Source organism: Penicillium waksmanii (genome assembly GCF_028829765.1).
Source record: "Penicillium waksmanii strain IBT 27052 chromosome Unknown utg000004l:1.0-5674109.0:1.0-5678898.0, whole genome shotgun sequence".
Taxonomy (NCBI): domain Eukaryota; kingdom Fungi; phylum Ascomycota; class Eurotiomycetes; order Eurotiales; family Aspergillaceae; genus Penicillium; species Penicillium waksmanii.
In genome coordinates, this window is record NW_026643251.1 from 2,836,374 (window position 1) to 2,854,766 (window position 18,393).

An 18,393-nucleotide genomic window follows, 5' to 3' on the forward strand; every position below is an offset into this window, starting at 1 on the left:
ATTATGTCGGTGTGATCGGATATCCTTGCGATTTGGAGAAATCGACTTATGCAGCCCGAAGTGGAGCCGAGGCTGCCTTTGTTTATTTCATGATACTACTAGTAGTACTAGTACTCGGGGAGAAAAAGATACTTTAATTTGCTGACTCTAGCTAAGATTGGTAAAGCGCACAAAGAAAAGGAATGGAGAAAGAAGAACAATAATGGATAACTCCGCTAGCCCGATGATGCCGGTATCACAATGTCCACTTCCATGCATTGCCCAGTAGACCGAAAACGAAAGGAAAGAGAAAAAAAAAAAAAAAACTCCTGATGCATGCCGCTCCACAAATGTTAAATCTCTCGACCTCAACTATTCGCCCGCACTCGTTTGCGCGGGCCTAATCCGTCATAATTGGGAAGTGACTGCTCAACCTTAACCATGCACTCCACAATCTCATGAAGCCCATCAAAGTTGTGCCACTTCCTTCCTGCTCGGTTCCTGAATTTCGGTAGAACTCTGTCATGGAAATGACGCACTCGGTTATGATGTGCCGAATTGAAATGTGGCGCATATTGCTGCAAATACATCGCAAAGTTGAGAATCCCCTCACCTTGCCTCTGATAGGTACCGGTATACTTGCGCCGCGCCACATCGGGTTTGACAAATTCCGCAAGCTGCTCCGCGAGGAAAAGACAGAATGCCACCCAGGACGGCCCCCGCAACTTGCGGCGCCGATCATCCCATTCAGAAGCCAAGGCTGCGTTGAGATATTTTTCACCGAGCTGTACTTTGCGATCCTCGAAGCTGTAGAATTCTGGGTGTATCGAAAAGTGCGTTTCCAGGGCCTGCATCAGCTTCAAGCATGACTGCCAGCTATCGGCTTGGTATTTAGGCATCGATGGATCCGGTGCAGGGTGTTGCAAGCGTTGAGCACCCCGGCTCAACGGGGCTGTTGTCATGGAACGTGACGGGCCTCTGGGCGTATTCGACGGGATTTGGGGCGAGCTGCTCTGGTCCATGTCCATCGACTCATCTGGATCGGAGTTTCTGCTGTGGCTACCGTCCGATTGATCACTTTCGTGCTCCTCGCTTATCACTGTCGAGTGTTCTGAGCCCGACTCCGCTTCGGAGACTTGCGAACGAGTCCTTGGGGGTATTACCGTAAGACAAGGCTCCTGTTCAGTGATGGGCGAGAGAGGATTGGCTGGTTCACTAGGGCGACGCGAATGTTGACTTTGAGGCCGATGTCCCGGCGTCTGGGGAGCTTGGATAGGGGTAGGAGCAGATTGTGAAGTAGACCGCAACCCGCCATTCGCGGCTCCCTCGTCATGTACCGGAGGTAATATAGGCTCTGCTCTACCCATCTCACCGTGTAGAGAATCCATGAATTGATCCACAGCCTTAGTGTGCGCTGTGCCCTTGATGGTGAACCCACCAGTACTCATCTGCGGACTGAGAAGAGCAGATGCCCCATTCGTAGTCGTTAACTGTTTCGACGGGGTCTGCGTGACCACATTGGCATTGGAATTGATATTGGAATTAGCGTGAGCAGGTGCACCGTGACTCTCCGGCGCCGGCGCGCGCATAGCCTCTAGCCTGCGCTGAGCCTCTTCAAAGAGTCTATTCTCCGATTCAAATTCCGCTTGCAATTCGGCCAGCTCACGGCGCTTGCGTACCTCCACGATATTCTGGCGCATCTGCTGGATCTGCTCATCCAGGCGACTGTTCACGTCCGTATCTTTGTCTGCCATTGTGGAGCCCTCGTGTGTGCCCTATTGGGGGCGATTTGTTTGGGAGGGTGGGGGGTGGGGGGAGGAGGGGGGAGTTTAGAGTGAAGGAATGATTGACTAGGCTATCCTCTCACCATGACCAGAGTGTGAGCAGCTCTCTGGTTTCGTTAACCCTTTTTTTCTCTCTCCACAGAGCAAGACGCGGTGTGTTCGATCGCCAAGATTTTAGCGTGGCAGGGTTTGGCAGCGATCTGTGGCGGAGGAGAGGTTCTTCCCCTGACCCACTCATTCTCATCCGCTTGATTGTAGATGACTCCCGACTCCCGTGCCGTTTGCCATTTGGCTCGTTTGCAGCCTACAATTTTCATCTACGGTGAATGTGGATGTGGATGTGGATGCTGCCTACCCTAGGCTATTTACGGAGTATGCAAGGCAAGGGGTCATTGGAGATCGCTAGTATTCATTTCGTCTCACTAAGTTCATAATCATATGAAAACCGAGGCATGGCCTGATGCTTTCCTGAAGAATTCGGATATGCCGGATTTACCAGCGGCCGCTCTGCTCGAACTGGTTCTGGATGCTCTGCTCGGCGTGGCGCTTGGCCTTCTCACGGTCCATGAAGTCCAGACCCTTGGTCTCGAACTCACGGTCAATGAAGGCACCAGCAAGACCGGCGGCGATCTCCTTGGCCTTGCGGTGGTCGTCAACCTGGCCTATGGAGAGATTAGCCATTGAGGTATTAGGAGATGGGGGTGGGTGGTGAATGGTGAATGAAGAATGGTGACAGCTAGGAGGGGCTTACCGTTGCGGGCCTCGTGGTCCTCGTAGGCCTTCATGGCCTCGAAGGCGGCGGCACCACCGATCAGCTCATGGGAGAACTTGGCCTTGTGCTCCTCGGGGTTCTGGGAGTACTGTTGGTAGTTGTCGTAGTGCTGAGACTCATCGGAATCGTCTGTAGGAGGGAGGCGTCAGCACGGATGCACGTGTATGCAGGATAGGCAGAGGCAGCTGCATGGGGCTGCATTGCAATGGGATGAGAAAGCTTAAGACTTACTGTCGAACCAACCCATGGTGAAAGATGTAAAGTGTGAAGTAACTTGAGGGAGAAGAGAGATAGAGAGAGATGATGGAGAAGAAGAAAGGAAGAGGAGGGGCAGGGGGCTGACAATAGCTACTTATAACCCCTCCAGAACAGACCAGAGCCAGGTCAACATCATTGCTCGACCCCTCTCTCTGAAACCCGTCTAGGGATGGGCAACCTTGTGGACACACATGGCATCAGATAGGCCCATCAAGCATGAGTGAAACAACGCCATTTGCTGTGCCACTTGGTCCAGGGCTCTCTTGACTGGGTCAGGACCACCGGGGTTGCCTATTAATTGAGTGGCGCAACCAAGGGTAGGTCAAATTGGGAGGAGTGTGGCGGTGGATCCAAGACCAATCATTGGGCAATTCGAGCTATCATTGGCGATGAGGAGAGCGATGGGGTAGGTGATGTGCGTGCAAAGAGGGCTAAGCTTCCTAGCCAAGCTGGGCCGGGTAGGCGGGGAGTATCCACTCTGACCAGTGTGACGCTTGGCGATAGGCTGCTGAGAATAGCGCCCAATTCCCGATTTGTATACGGTATTTATTTCCCCTGCGGTGACACGTGTGCAGTAGACCGATTTCCGTATCGTAATATGTGCCACTTAGGGCTGAACTGGTCGGGGGGGGCATAAGTGCTACCCTCCGTACTGAATGCACTGAATGCACTGAATGTACTGAATATCCTACGCGAGTGGCTGATTGCAACCGCCACACTGGACAAGGGTTTGAAACATTAGCTATTATTATGTATATATGTACAATTAATATCCGAGACTGACCGCGTACGGAGCAATCGCCCTTATAATCCACTCCATCCACTTTGGGACTTCACCGTCTTTCTCCCACCTTCCCCCCTCTCCCATTATTTCCCGGGCGAGCCAAGCAGGCAAACAAACTTGCGGTCCGGAGTCGAGTCCAACGCATTCTTCACCAGGTTCCACACGTTGAGATCATAGGCCTCGCCAATGTGTCCGACCGGGTCAAACTTGCATGTATCCTGAATCCACCAGTTGGAGACTCCATCCTCCTCCACAAACGCAGTATTGGGCGGTGTAACCAGCTCATCATACTTCGACGCGATAATAGTCACAGTGTTTCCTTTCTGCACAATCGGCTTGCCATCATTCAATCGGAGAACCGCCGCACCGTCGGGACCGACGTCGTCACAGGCACCACAGCCAACCGTCTGCAGGACATCACCAACAACCTCCCGGGACGTGTTACCGAGCAGGTACGCGAGTTTATAAAGATTGGCGAAAGTGGTAGCGTGCGTGGGGGGCGCGATCGCAACAATCTTATCGACCTTGTCGGAAACACCCTCGAATTTGGGCACATACAGACTCTGGAAGGCACCCTCGGAGTGACCGACCAGGTCAACCTTGCTCTTGCCGGTCTTCTCGGTCACTTCCTTGATGTAGTCGGCGATTTCGGCCGCGGACTCTGCGATGGGCTTCAGGCCGCCCACGAATGGGAAACCGTCGTAGGCACCGTAGGTCTTGGAGTAGGTGCAGTAGCCCTCGTTCTGCAGCCAGTATTGCAGGACGTTGAGGTCCTCGTAGTAGGTAGCGCCCAGTCCGTGCAGGAGCACGATCGGGTTTCCATCACTTTTGCAGGAGAAATCGTTGATCCCGGTGGCCCAGGCGGCGGAGGCGCACGCGAGGGTAGAGGCAAGTGCCTGGCGGAGAGAAGGCATGGTGATGGTGAGGGGGGGGGGATCCTGGGGTATCTATTGATGGAGAGATAATTTGATATATCAGCCTCTAGATAGATCAAGGCTAAAGGATCTAAAGAACATGAACCATGGAAGTGTCACGTCGGAGTTTTATGAGAGATCTCGGGGGTCTTCAGCTGCAAAGCATCAGCCTCCTTTTTCTCTTCATTTCCCGATCGGACACATCAGGCCCATCCGTTCCTGAACTATCGATTGTGATTCAGATACGGAGCTGTGACTGGTGCAGCGATGTCATTGCGGAGACCAGATGGGGTGCAGCTAGTCTTGTTTGGGCGTGGCAGCATCGTGGCTGAGTGGATCCCCGCCCAATCGGACTCGCGTGGGTTTTCCCTCGAGGCTTCCGCTTTGTTGTCGGAATGGACCTGTCGAAAGCTTTCGCAAAATTTGTCCGTTAGGTAGAGAGCTGCTAGTTGGACCACCATTTTTTGCTAAATAGACCATGGTCCTTCGGAATCCTGATTAGTATGTATTTCCTATACAAATTTGGATATACAGTGGCACACCTAAAGTTTGCAACCCCTTATTGCCCACTATCATTGACTACCTTTGAATAGTAGACTAGTAGTAGCTACCTAAGCTATAATAAATAGGCTAATCTCTTCTACATGTCATAGGTAGCTACTAGTCTGCTATTCAAAGGCGAAGTCTAAGACAGTCAACGAAAGGATTCAAGCATTTACTATGATATTGTGTGACAGCGGTATATCTAAATTTGTGTTGGGAATACATATTAACCTAGATCAAGGAGGACCATGGTCCAAGTAGCAAAAATGTGGTCCAATTGGTAAGAAGAGTGGTCCAAATAGCAGCCCTCGTTAGGAATGCACAAATTTACAGATAGGAAAAGGATACTCCATACACTCAAACAAAATCATCTTCAACTTTTGAAAACCAATCGCCAGGCTATGACACGCTCAGAAGGATATCGCTCGTCATACATAAAAAGGTAACAGACCACCCATACCAACAGATTTAGATATACGAGAAGCATTGAATCATGATTCGGCCGTGTTCAGAGGCGAGTTCTCCCGGACTGAAAGCTCCGCCATCCCACTGCCCCAAAGGCCTAGCGCGTGGCGTCGCTCCACGAGCTGTAGGACTTCAAGCATGAATCCCCGTTCGGGGCCGTTGTCCGGGAGTGCCTCCCAAGCAACCCGCGTCGGGAAGGCAAGACGGTTAATCATATTTCCAGGGGCAGTTTGGATATACCACTGCAGTGTTCGACAGATTCCACATCCGAACCCATATTGCTGGATCGGTGTGACCCGATCTTCGGGCCGGGTATCGATCGAGGAAAGAATGAGCCGAAATGAGTAGTAAAGAGCCATTGTTTGTGCAAGGAGGAGATTAGGATAGGAGAGGATAGTTGGGATGAAGATTGCCCCAGTACGCAGGTCGCGCTGTTTGAAAATCGGGAATTCCTGGTCGGCGCTTTGCTCAACTTCCTGCGGAGCACCATCTGGGTAGTTCATAACCCATTCACTGTACCACTCTTCGAAGCGAGCTGTCAGATTGGTGATTCCATTCCAAAGGGCCGCCTGCTTGACGGCGATTTCTTGTGCGCCCATCAGGGATGATCGTTGTTCTTCTTGGAATATGTCTGATTGGGCGAGAAGGCCGGGAACTTCCGCGGCGAGATCCAACAGATGGTGGTTGATATCTTTATTAGTCGTTCCAGCCGACCATGGGATGGTTTTCCATTCTTCGCGGGCGAGGAACGACGGTTGTCGCGCAGCCAGTGCACCGGCAATCTGTGGATGGTTAGAATTATGGCCATGCAAATAAAGCAGATTAATTTAAACATACCCAGTACGGACGCAGCTCTGTGAATAACAGATGTTCAACTCCGTATATGTGATTCTCTGGACCTCGATGCTCAATGAGGCGCACTGCACCTCGAACATGAGCCGGGACACCGCGTTGAGTAGTACGTTCCACGCTCTGCAAGGATTAGCGGCGAACAAAAACTAGGAGGGAAGCAAACACACCTCAAACGCAAGCAGAAGAGTTACAGTAACGAGAGTTGACTCTGCCTTGCAACGCTCCGGGTCATTTAAAGCATCTTGCAGTCCGCGCAGCACACGCGGATAAAGTCTAAAGCCAGAGGCTTCAATCTGTTTATTCTGGACGGAACGACCAAAGAAGGCGACAGACACTGCCTCGAACGCATCCGAGATCAATGGCGAGAACATTCGAATTCCCGCGGCAGCCCGTATGGCTCCTGCTTTGCCCGATTTGAGATCGACTTGTGGGCTGAAAGCGTCGACGAAACGTTCAACGAATACATCGACAGCCGGACGCTGCACGCTCATGATAGAGACCGTACCAGACGAGTCTGAACCGCTGCCAATCGACATACGCTCCTCCTCGTCGTCGTCGTCATCCTCGTCATTTCCGAGTATAATTGGGTCATTGAAATCTTGTTCGGGGCTACCGTTGCAAATCGTCTTGCGAATGGGGATAACGGAAACAGGCGAGCTGTGCCGCTGGTAGTCATATTGCTCGTACGCTACAAATGACAGATAGTTAGTATATGACGATGGTATGGGAATCACCAAAGCTTTGGGAGGCTCACCTTCGAGGCCCTCCCACGGCCCAACAGGGGTCAGATCCTTCTTCAATCCACCTTGTGTCGTCCGAATATCACGGACCAAGTCGTCGACGACACTAAGCGGGGCCGAACGAATAGACTCAAATAAGCTCGCCAGCTGGTCCAGCCGCTGGAGGTGCTGAGTCTGGGACCCTGCATCGAAATGCGTTAGCGGATGTTTCACCAGCGCCATCGGAGGCTAAGCATCCACCGAGATAGAATCCGGGGTCGGGGAACGGAGCCTTGTCACGTACCGTCCTGTCTATCATTTACTCGAGTGCGGAGATCCTTGATCTCATCGCGCAAGTTGCGAATCTCCTCGGCTTGGCTAATCGGACGAGCATCCTCGTCGGGGACACTCTCGTACACACATTTGGAGGGGTATCCATGCGCGCAGCATGCATGGCATGGCTTGACGCGGTCACACTGGCGACACGCAACGAAATGTGTTAGCCTCAGCGGGATCGGAAGCTATACAAAGGGCTTCTCTTCAAGAGCCAGTGGGACGTTCTGGGTACGGCACGAACGGTCCCTCCCGTTCGGCCAGGGGCGATCTGAGAGCACGGTACCTTGACTTTGCGGAGCCGGCAGACTTTACAGGATCGCGACTGGCGGTTGGACGCCTTCCTGACTCGTGAGTCGTTGGCAACTTGTCGCGTATCGCCGGCCATCAGGACGCGGCATATGGAGAGATGGAGGAGGAGGAGGAAACATCGCGGACCAACGGCGCTGCGGGAATTTCGACGGTCAGATTGCCGACGTGGGCGTCCGAGATCTCCAGCTGAGTCTGGTGGATCATAGCCCCTCCGGACCAGTCTTGGACTCTGTAGCTTGGTCCATCGTCGATGCTGATAGGTGGTGGGTGCGGGACCTTGTTCCGCCCGTTGCGACCGGGGCCACCCTCGCGACGATACTATTGGCGTAACGCTGAGTGATGAGACGGTGTAGCTCTGTCAGTCGCTCGAAGTGGTAATGAGGGTCCAGAACGTTGGGACAGAGCAAAAGGACCAAAAGTGAGGAGTCTTGAGAGAGGTGGACGAAATGTGGTCTGATGGGAAACCTGAGCATGCGATTGGTCCGCAGAACTGGTCACTCGGTGCAATCAGAGGTCTACAAAAAACCGGTTAGTTAGAACAGCAAAAGAAACCATGCAATACTTGAGAATCAATTCTGGACTCCATACGAGTACTCCGTAGAAGCTTGGACGACGACCGAAGTTCTCCGGAGGCACGGACGGCCAGCTGGCGCCTGGACTTCAATGCCCCCCCCCTAACATTAACGTGCATGCAGCGGCTGCGTTGCCGGCTCCACCTCCAGGTTTTCTGCCATGAGGCTCGCAGAAGAATACTACCCAAGGTGCCAGTATTCTAAGTTTATGATGATCTCAAACTGCAGAGTTGAGATGGAAGAAAACGACCGATGTGAGACTAGTTTAGTGGGGCCTGCCCAGGTGAGTACGAGTATACTGGGTAGTATAGTAAGTACTAACCTCACGGGGCTCTCTACAAGTAGAGACCCTTTTTTCACCATCAAATAGCATTATATCCATGGATACTACAAAGACGTATTGTCCTAAAATAAATTCAAAAAGCAAATAGTCACCAGTGATTATTGTTCGCGACCACAGCTATAGTTAGTTATGCTACATACACTGGAAGCCATGTGACCTGAAAGCAATTGCTTAAGCGCCGTCCAAGCTCGCCTGAAACGAATAGATTCAGACTATTATGATGTACATAGTATGGCAGGTGAATCTTGAAAAACGAGGCGAAGTTCGAGCAGGAATGAAGCGCTCGTATACCACCTCGCGTAATGATTGGCCTAGAGACCCCTGTAATGTGCCACTCATGTAGATGCACGCTGCCCTGCGGTATGAACATTGATTAGCACCACGTACGATGATGGATTGCATTTTGATTGCTTTGATGTGCTCTCAAATCGAGACTGTGGCGTCAGCTCCATAGTCACTACGAATTTTTCGCGTCACGATCGATGTTCCCATCTCACTTATCGAACCCGACCCATCTCGAGCACAAATTTCCTAAGGTGCGCCATGTCAGACCCTTAATCTGTTACTGGAAGTGCGGTAGGGGTGATATCCTTGGGTCTGGTTGTATGCGGGGAAATCGTCGCATAAGGTCGTGCCTATCGAGACTATGGCGAGGATATTCGAAATATGATGGCCAAAGCCGAATCCTTGTGCCTCCCCCTGAAAGCTCTACGAGAGATGATCGAAGAGACTCGCATTACTCAACCCGAAACTTCCGCCGATCTTTCAGAACAAGCGATGTCCATCAATGCGTCCATAACCCGACTTCGGGAAATACTCAAACGATATGGACCTACCGGTGCCTCGGATAGCTTTCCTGGCAAGGCACGAGACCAACTCAAAAGGGCTATGTATCATTTTCGCAAGGATAATTTGTCGCGAGAATGCTGCAGAGCTCAGGGGAGCCCTTCGTCATCGTCGGATTTTGGTCAATGAACAGTATCAGAAGTTTTCCTTATTGAACCTGGCCATTGGGTGACCCGAGGGCTTGAAGGTTCTTCTTGAGCTTGGAGCAGATGCGAGGCAATACTTCACCTCTCTTCCATACCCTGGTACAGGGTATCATTCCTCAGCCAGGATATTGCTAAGAGAGGGATGTATTTCCTCCCGGTATCAGCTCACCGAGAGCTTGAAGTTGCCTGACCCTGACAAAGGAGAGAGAATTTTGCTATTAGTTGATGAACTGGCAGCAAGACGTAAAAGGTTGCGAGACCTCGCAGAGGCCTTTTTGCCGTCGTCAGTCATAAGCAGCTGTGCTGTGGGGTCGCTTCTTGATGGCCGGAAGGCCCTCAAAGTTTATGAGTTACTCGTCTCTCGCAAAACAGATATAAACATTCTCTCCAATCAAGGGAATACTATGTTCCATTCAAAGAGACATTGGGGGGGATCTCTTTTACCATGGCTTGTACAAAAGGCAGTGCGCAGAAGCATTATACAGCGCAGGATTTCGTGGTTCTGATCAACTTGATCTGCATGGAGATTCACCACTTGGCTCTTTAAAATAAATCGACTATTGGTTTACACTTCGGTCACTACTAGAAGTCATTCAGTGGCATATCTCTAAAGGGGCTAATATCCACCGAAAGCGGCCTTGGACAAACTTGAATGAACCAATTGTTTATTTTCCGATCTTGAAGGTACTTGAACAAGGAATTTTCAGGTACCGATCGTTGCCACACTCTCATTCGGAGCATGTCAGCGGGGAAGAAGAGGCTTTGAATCAATTTGCAGCAATGGGTACAATTTTCCTTTCGCAGCCAGAGGTCTCGGATGGATCCTCATGTCCTTGCTCCCGGGCGGATGCACGGCACTCTCGTCCATTCTTCGAGAGATGACTTCCAGGCGCATGTGTGGCGCATTCAGTACTTGTCACGACTGCTATACTCGTTTTTTTAAACTATCTACACGAGTGGGAGGGAAAATCCTTGCAAGATCCACTAGCATTCATCAGATCTTTGACGTCCAACGCGTTGGACCTCAGCCACAGTTGCTTCAGCAAAGCCAAAAAGGGTCAAGTTACTCAGAGAAATGAATATCCAGATGAAGAGGAATTTCTCAACGACAATTCTGACCCCGAATCATCACTAGTTGAATTTGAGAGCCTAGTGGAAGAATTAGAACGAAAGTCCAACGAGCTTCGCCTTCCGTTGAGGGAATTCCTGGCCGGTTATTGGTACAGGCATGTCAAAGACCACCTTCTGACGCCACAGGACAGCGAAGAGCAACATATTACGGGCGCAAGAAACATTGGGATTGGACTAGAGTTTTGTGGGCTCTCTGTACCGGATTGGATGGAGGTTTTGTTTGCACGAAAGGTGGAAGAAGCGGAAGATGAAGACTTGGAAAGTGTGGACATTGACTAAAAAGCATTCCTGACAATAGGACACGTCTCTTAACTTCTATCGTTTAAGGCCTGCGTCGCTCAGCACCTTATATACCCCCTGTTTTGATTACAGAGCAAGTCAAGCGAGTGAATGAGTCTCAAGTTGATATGCAAGCTTCCCGAAATAACCCAGTGTGTCGACGAAGCCCCTATGTAAAAGCTCGCGTGGGTACAGGGCCCTCGAGTTGAGAATTTACCCGTGCATTTAGCCAGAATGCGATCGCCAAGATACTAAAATGTAGTGAAACTAGGGGACAGTGCGATTGCCAAGGAGAATGGGTGACCCCATTGTGGAAGGGATTCTTTTCCAGAATCGTAGAAGACCAGGAGGAAAGCCGAGGTGAAAGTATAGTGGAAAGCTTCGCACGGAGTAACTGCGAGGTCTGTGGCTTGGAGGCGGGAGTTTGTTGAATACCAGCCATGTCTTGGGGTAGCTTGACAGTTAATGACATCGGTCACTTTCCGCTGCAGTGCAAAAGGAGGATCAGGTGACTCGATCCAGGACTCACCAAATCTCACCTCATCCACCATGATGTAACATGCAACACCCGCATCGCATGGTCCAAGGGGGCGAGCCCAGCCAAGACATTCCACACGGGGCTCGGACTCGGTTTCCTTCCAGTGCTCTCTCGGGCGAGCCACCAGACAAAGAAGGCGATAGGCGGGGATGAAGTCAAATCAGGAGGTGAAACTCAAAAGGACGCAGGCCCACGGCTGATCTCTTCTCCTCAACCATCTGCCCCGGACTTACTCCGAACTCCTCAGCACCTAAGCAAAAAGAGGCTTGACCCGACCAAGCCTCAATATGCAGCAGCAAGATTTCGTGGGGGAACAAACTTTAGACTGCCCGTGATCCACTCACCCCGGATATCAGTGGCCTCCTCTCCGCAAACCCCATGGCTGCCGCCTCCACCGTGAGGGGTCCGTCGCGGCCGGCTCTGCCTATCACCATCAACATACCTAGCCACCACCCTCGTGTCTCTCCGCATACCTCCTCCCCCCTTCCCTTATTGGAACCGGCAACGCGGAAATCCCCCCACGTCCTCTTGCTTCCCCCAGAAATCAAGTATGTGATCGCCACAAGCTGGAAGGAATGATACCACCCGCATCCAATGCGCGTGGCCATTCAGAAATGCGTTGTGACACGAGCCTGTTTTTCATACGGGGCTCTGTCCCCTTGCTGTCCCCCATAAAGAGCTCACCCTCCCCGGTCTACGGAGTAGATGAGAATACAGCTCCATTTCCCCTCCCCACTTGCTAATTATCAACCCAATTCCAAACCCTTTTCGCTCTTTCGTTTTCCATCATGGCGGACGCGGAAAGAGGCATCACTGACTCGGAGGCGATGGGGGAGAAGGCGGATATCTCCCATGATGAGGTCGTGCATATCACACGCTTGACAGAGGAAGAGTTGGTGCTCGAGAAGAAATTGCGTCTTCGCATTGACTCTTTGATCATGCCAATGGTCGTGTTGGTATACTTGTTAAACTATATTGACCGGTAGGTGATAACCTTGATAAAGCTTGTGGCACAGTGCACTAAATCTACAACAGTAATAACTATGCCGCAGCCAGGTTGCAAGGTCTGGAAGCAGACCTTAGCCTCACCCCAACCGAATATCAGACCGGTCTATCAATTCTATTCGTGGCATACATTCTGATGCAAGTTCCAAGTAACTTGATTCTCAACTACATGGGACGGCCGTCTCTATATCTTGGGTTTTTCGTTACTGCCTGGGGTCTGGTCTCCGCTTTGACGAGCCAGGTCAAGGGATATGGCGGTTTGGTGGCCTGTCGGTTCCTCCTGGGTTTCGTCGGTTAGTAAATTCCAGTCGCAAATGATCGCTAAAGCATCTCGACTAACGTATAATCTTATTTATAGAGGCTCCATTCTTCGCCGGCGTACTCTTCTATCTCTCCAAATGGTACACTAAGAAGGAGTTGGCTTTCCGCATGAGCATATTCTATTCTGGTTCTTTGCTCAGCGGTGCCTTCGGCAATTTAATCGCGGCTGGCATTTTGAGCGGTCTCGCTGGAAAACGGGGAATGTCGGCGTGGCAATGGCTTTATATCATTGAGGGCGTTATTACTGTCTTCGTTGGTATCGTGATCTGCTTCGTGCTTCCCGACTTTCCTGAAACTTGGAAACTTCTAACGCCCGAAATGCGCAAGATTGCTGTCCGGCGTCTGGCGGTCGACGCGGCTGAAGCTGATCAGGACGAGGGAGGCGGCATGAGCCAGATCAAGGGTCTGAAGCTGGCCATGACCGACATTAAAACCTACGTCTTGGCTCTGGCTTACATGTGTATCACCGGAGCGGCTGGTTTCCAAAACTTTTTCCCGACTCTGACGAAGACATTGAACCCCGACCCCATAATCTCACTGCTGCTGGTGGCACCTCCCTATATCTTCATGGTGATCTGGAGTCTGGGACATTCCTGGTTTTCCGACAAAATGGGAGTCCGATTCTGGTTCTTCTTCTACCCTATTCCGATCACTATTATTGGTTTCGTCATCTTCATGGCTGCGCCGGAGACGTTCGGCCCGCGCTACTTCGCGATGTTCCTGATGGTCTTCGTATTCGCGCAGAACGGTACTCTTTACTCATGGATCGCGGGTGCGCTGCCTCGACCACCTGCGAAGCGTGCCGCTGCCTATGCCTTTATCAACTCGATCGGAAATTCCGCAAGTATTTGGACACCTTACACTTATCTCGACCACGAGGCGCCACACTACTGGACAGCCCTGGCAGTTAACATCGGGCTACAGGTTGTTGGTGGCGCTTGCGGTATCTTTATGTACTTCAATCTGCGCTCACTGAACAAGCGACAGGAACGTATGGCGAATGAGGATGTCCAGCTTACACCGAAGGATTTGAGGCGATTGCAGCTCACAGCTGACAGCGAAGGTATCGATATTGCTGCAGCGAGGAGGTTGCAGAAAGACTTCCGATATGTGTTGTAGAGTTCTGGTATTCCATTTCATGTACCAAAGACATATTTTATCAGTTCCAATTTGACATGAATGACTGTTCAAACCTTCACATTCCTGTACTCCTTCACATTCTTAAAAGTCGCCCCGCCCCATACCTAAGAGCATGAGGGAAAGGCCCAGCCCATAATGTACTTAGTATTTTCTACGGACTAAGCCATCATGCATGTAAACAATTTCAGAAGTCTCCCGCGTACAAAACAGAGCGGGGGCTACCAACCATCCCTGCAGTGGCGCGATGACTCGGAGACCTCCAGTGCCGACGCAAAGTATCTTTGGCGTTTTTGGGTCGTGCCATCACGACCGGATTTAGCAAGCGACCGCGGGGTTATAAAGGCGCCTGCGACCCCCAAATTACGAGTTGGCCTCGAATTCCCCTGCCGCCCCCGACATTAATCAATTTCACCCTGAATAGCTTTCCCACACCAAACCTCCCCGGTCGCTGTTAATTGAACTGCGACAGCCCTAGTTCCGTCCAACCTCTGATCGAACTCCTTTCATCCCCACCTCCATCCGCAATGCAATCCGCACTTACGCGCCCCATCCTTCGTGCTACCGCACCAGCAGCCCTCCGATCCTTCGCTACTACGCCGGCCATCATGGGAGCAGGAGACACGGGCGCCCCTAAGCCGCGGGGCTTTTTGGCCGAGTGAGCCTTGACAGCTTCCCAATACGTGACGTCATCACTAACAGCGGGCAGAAAGGACCAGTTTCAGCGTCGCGAGGCTGCCCAGGAGGGTCTGTGGATTAAACAGCAGGAGCGGGAGAAGTAGGTGTTATCTCATTTCAAGAAGAGAAAAGCATTTGGAGAAGGAATCCGCTAAAAAATTACCCAGGCTCGAAGCTCTCCGAACAAAGCTGAAGGAACAGCGCAAGCACATGGACGAGCTGGACAAGCACCTGTACGTCTTAACCCTCATCCCTTTCAAAAACATCATACAAAATCACACTGCAGTCCTATCACTCAGAGCTAACTTATCGAAGGGAGGACTATATCAAGGGCCAGGGTGGCGAGCAGAACTAAGCGCGTTCGCACCTTTCTCCACTCCTCCTCACCAACTCCGCACGATCGATGGGGAGTGGGCCCGAATTCCTTCAATCCCTTCGATTCTTGAATTCTAATCAAGTCATATTGCATGCCTATTACATATTCTTTCTTCGATGGTTGAGAACTTTCAGAAGCCATAATTCATGTATGCGATCATACCACGTCCAAAATGAAGATACCGAAATTACCAATTTTTCCCACTGCATTCTATCCTTGTCCCGCGCTATGCTATTATATACCATGCCCTTCATAAGCAGATGCTTTCGTTCGTCGTTCAATCATTAAATCTTTGCCTGCCATCGCCACCGATAGCTCAGACATGCCCAGCGCGCCATGATGAACATTCCCAATCCAACGATCAGGACACTGCCCAGATAGGCCACCATGGCCTGCTTGCCCACTTTCTCAAGCATTTCACCCCCGATTGGGATACAGATGAGGGTTCTGCGATGATTAGAAAAGGGCACATTTGATCGAACATTGATTTGAAAGAGGTATCACGGGAAAAGGACCACATACGCCAGACTGACAATCGAGTAGCAGATTCCGAATCTACCTCCTACCTCGCTCGCCTTCGAGATCTGTCCAATGCAAGCTGGCGCAAGACTCAAAAACGACCCCGAGGCCAACCCGAAGACGCAGCTAAAGACATATAGCCCTGGAAGTGTGTTGCCAAAGGGGAGCCAGATCACAAATACGGCAAAGACCCCGACTGCAATTAGTGCTGTCTGGGTGTTAATACGGCCGTACTTGTCTGCAACGCCTCCTGCGATCAGTCGGCCGATTGTAGAGCATCTGGTCGGTCATGTTAGTCAGCTATCATTCTGCTTCAGTATCACGATCTTTGATAAAATAACCTACACGTTCAAAAGTGAGAGAAGAATCACACTGGTCGACGTGCTGAACCCCTGCATCACAACGTAGGTCGGGTATAAACCCAGTCCAGCGAAGACCTCCAGCTCCAGGCCTAATAAGAATTAGCATCAATATTATATTCCGGCCAACCGATTCGCCATTGGCCACCACATGCCACTCACTGAAAGTCCCCAGAGTCAACCAAGTAAATCTGGTATCCTGAAACGCCCTCAAATTGATACTCGACCGACTCTGCCCCTTCGGCAACCTCGATCGAACCAACATAATCCCCAACGAACACAAAACCCCCACGATCAATGCAATCAACCGAATCGCCCACTTATACCCAAACCGCGTGAACCCGGCCCTCAAAACAAGCGGAAAAGTCACACCCCCAAGACCGGCCCCAGCCATCGCCGTCCCCATCGCCATCCCAACCTTTCGATCAAACCAATGCGGCACCGCCGCCATAGCAGCCGTACTCAAAAACGCAGCCCCGGTCCCTGTCAAAACACCCAACGTGAGAACAAAATGCCAATAGAGCCGACACTCGGCCAGTAGCAACAGGCCCGCCACATAAGTCACAGTCCCGAAGATCAAAATGCCTGTCGGTCCATACCGATCAAACATAGGCCCGATCTGCACGCTGAGCGCTAGTCCGAAGAAAGTGAAGACTCCGGGAATCCAGCCAACGGCACTGGTCGAGTAATCAGCCAGTTGGTGTGTGGCGAAATAACTCTGCAATACACCGGTCGAATTCATCATTCCGTAACTACTCATCAACAAGAAGAAACAGCCCAATACAACGAGCCAGGACCGGGTTCCGCCGTCTGGGAATGTGTCGTCGACATTCGGGTCCCGGACGTGCGTTGTGTGTGTTGTTATGGCTGATAATGCGGCTGGAGGCTCGATGATCGAGAAAGCGGAGTGTGGAACTGTGCCTCCTCCTTCTTCTTCGTCGCGAATTCCTCCACCTCTGATGCCATCATTGCTGCTCTGGGCGGTTGTTGTTCGGCTGAGATTGATGCTTGGCGCAATGCTTGGGCCTGGAGTGTCATGTGCCGGACCCAACGCTGGTCTTTCTGTGGCTAGGACGGTAGTTTTGACATCCGAGACCATGTCGCTTCGGTATAGGATCTAGCAAGAATCGGACTAGCGAGTTTGTTTCCGTTTCCGTTTCCTGTTTGTGTGGTGTGGGTTGTTACGAGCTGTTAGATCGAGAGAAATAGAACTGAAATTTTGGGAAGAGTAGGTGGAAAGCAGCGAACCCCGCCTTTCAAGTGGTGGTCGGATTCATTGACCATTTTTCGATAGTCGGCTGGCCGGTCCGATGGTGGTGAGTCATCTTTGATAGCAAAGTGTGTTGCAGCAATATTTTGATTCGTGCGTGGACCCTTTTCCTCTCCAATTTATGGAGTTTTTGCGTCGGGAAAGAACCCGACGCCCCCTCGGGAAATGGCTGTAGGGCGTGGGAGGTGGGGAACGGGCAGCTGATGACCCACTAGGGTTGGCGGGGTGTCTGAAGTATGGAGGAGATATTGTTGGACTTTATTTGAACGGGGCAGCCCTGTCTGGGAGAGTCGAGAATCCTTGGGGGAGATATACGACTCAGATATCGTGCAGTCGATATACTTTGTTGACGCGGGCACTGATCATCGGGTGATTGCCCGAAAATTCAATTCGCATAGGCTGAGCTGGCCCAGGATTATCCGTAAAACAACCTTGGAAAATGATGGTCATTCTGGTAAATATGTGCAAATGTGTTTACTTCGTAATCGGGTGGTCAAGTGGCCTGGTGATGATTTTGACAGAGCATTATCGATAAAAAGTCGGAGGGGGGGTTTTTTATCTATTTCGAGCACATCACGGGGACATTAGTAGAATATTAGCTATTAATTATGAAAATTAGCCTTATAATATGGTTTAGCTGCCGTTATTCCACTTGAGCCCACTAGTTAACTTGAATTGATCAGATCTCTACTACCTGGACACCTTCGTACCTATGATGCGATCAAAGAAATCAATATTTGCGCAATTCATCATTCAAATGGTATAATATTAACCCCATAGCCCCTCGCATTATATTCAAACGCTAGAGATATATGTGTTGATTTTTTTCAACCATTGGACATGTCGTGTCGTCGGCATTTAACTAAGGAGGCAGCTGGATGCATAAAAGGAATATGCAGGATCAGGCAACCACCCTTTATGCAAAAATGCCGATTGATGAGTCCATATCTGCAGCGTATATCACATTATTTATCTGTTCATTGAGACCTCGATTAAAGCCAGGATTGGAGACTTTTGCGCGGGTGCATCGTTCGACCTGCCGGTGTGACGCGCTCGGGTGGTTGGTGGTGGCATGATCCAGTGGCGACACTCGACACCTCAAGAAAGAAGAGAAGCACCCGGGCTTTCCCAGCAATGGTGGGGTGATCCTGCATTGGC

At 51.0% G+C, this 18,393-nt stretch overlaps 9 protein-coding genes across 9 annotated transcripts; 4 read left to right on the forward strand and 5 right to left on the reverse strand.

Annotated features, from left to right (window-relative positions):
- Positions 1–347: 347 nt before the first annotated feature.
- N7481_003866 (uncharacterized protein) lies at positions 348–1,733 on the reverse strand (the record flags this gene model as incomplete). Its single annotated transcript, XM_057263085.1, has 1 exon — positions 348–1,733. The coding sequence occupies one exon, from the start codon at positions 1,731–1,733 to the stop codon at positions 348–350; it is 1,386 nt and encodes a 461-aa protein (XP_057124746.1).
- A 528-nt stretch (positions 1,734–2,261) lies between these two features.
- N7481_003867 (DUF3759 domain-containing protein) lies at positions 2,262–2,782 on the reverse strand (the record flags this gene model as incomplete). The annotated part of the gene is made up of 3 exons (XM_057263086.1): positions 2,262–2,425; positions 2,515–2,664; positions 2,767–2,782. Coding segments are annotated over 3 exons (330 nt in total), but the record flags the coding sequence as incomplete, so codon positions are not given.
- Positions 2,783–3,660: 878 nt separating this feature from the next.
- On the reverse strand, positions 3,661–4,491 carry N7481_003868 (esterase/lipase family protein; the record flags this gene model as incomplete). Its single annotated transcript, XM_057263087.1, has 1 exon — positions 3,661–4,491. The coding sequence occupies one exon, from the start codon at positions 4,489–4,491 to the stop codon at positions 3,661–3,663; it is 831 nt and encodes a 276-aa protein (XP_057124748.1).
- A 1,034-nt stretch (positions 4,492–5,525) lies between these two features.
- On the reverse strand, positions 5,526–9,032 carry N7481_003869 (uncharacterized protein; the record flags this gene model as incomplete). The annotated part of the gene is made up of 7 exons (XM_057263088.1): positions 5,526–6,281; positions 6,337–6,471; positions 6,519–7,039; positions 7,106–7,273; positions 7,375–7,546; positions 7,842–8,033; positions 9,018–9,032. The coding sequence occupies 7 exons, from the start codon at positions 9,030–9,032 to the stop codon at positions 5,526–5,528; spliced, it is 1,959 nt and encodes a 652-aa protein (XP_057124749.1).
- Positions 9,033–9,299: 267 nt separating this feature from the next.
- N7481_003870 (uncharacterized protein) lies at positions 9,300–9,605 on the forward strand (the record flags this gene model as incomplete). The annotated part of the gene is made up of 1 exon (XM_057263089.1): positions 9,300–9,605. One exon carries the CDS (start codon positions 9,300–9,302, stop codon positions 9,603–9,605), a length of 306 nt encoding a protein of 101 aa, XP_057124750.1.
- An 834-nt stretch (positions 9,606–10,439) lies between these two features.
- On the forward strand, positions 10,440–11,032 carry N7481_003871 (uncharacterized protein; the record flags this gene model as incomplete). Its single annotated transcript, XM_057263090.1, has 2 exons — positions 10,440–10,517; positions 10,580–11,032. The coding sequence occupies 2 exons, from the start codon at positions 10,440–10,442 to the stop codon at positions 11,030–11,032; spliced, it is 531 nt and encodes a 176-aa protein (XP_057124751.1).
- Positions 11,033–12,358: 1,326 nt separating this feature from the next.
- Positions 12,359–14,015, forward strand: N7481_003872 (putative MFS transporter; the record flags this gene model as incomplete). Its single annotated transcript, XM_057263091.1, has 3 exons — positions 12,359–12,552; positions 12,606–12,868; positions 12,934–14,015. The coding sequence occupies 3 exons, from the start codon at positions 12,359–12,361 to the stop codon at positions 14,013–14,015; spliced, it is 1,539 nt and encodes a 512-aa protein (XP_057124752.1).
- Positions 14,016–14,560: 545 nt separating this feature from the next.
- N7481_003873 (uncharacterized protein) lies at positions 14,561–15,066 on the forward strand (the record flags this gene model as incomplete). Its single annotated transcript, XM_057263092.1, has 4 exons — positions 14,561–14,691; positions 14,743–14,811; positions 14,879–14,944; positions 15,027–15,066. 4 exons carry the CDS (start codon positions 14,561–14,563, stop codon positions 15,064–15,066), a joined length of 306 nt encoding a protein of 101 aa, XP_057124753.1.
- Positions 15,067–15,371: 305 nt separating this feature from the next.
- On the reverse strand, positions 15,372–17,064 carry N7481_003874 (MCT family MFS transporter; the record flags this gene model as incomplete). Its single annotated transcript, XM_057263093.1, has 4 exons — positions 15,372–15,534; positions 15,610–15,885; positions 15,952–16,057; positions 16,128–17,064. The coding sequence occupies 4 exons, from the start codon at positions 17,062–17,064 to the stop codon at positions 15,372–15,374; spliced, it is 1,482 nt and encodes a 493-aa protein (XP_057124754.1).
- Positions 17,065–18,393: the final 1,329 nt, after the last annotated feature.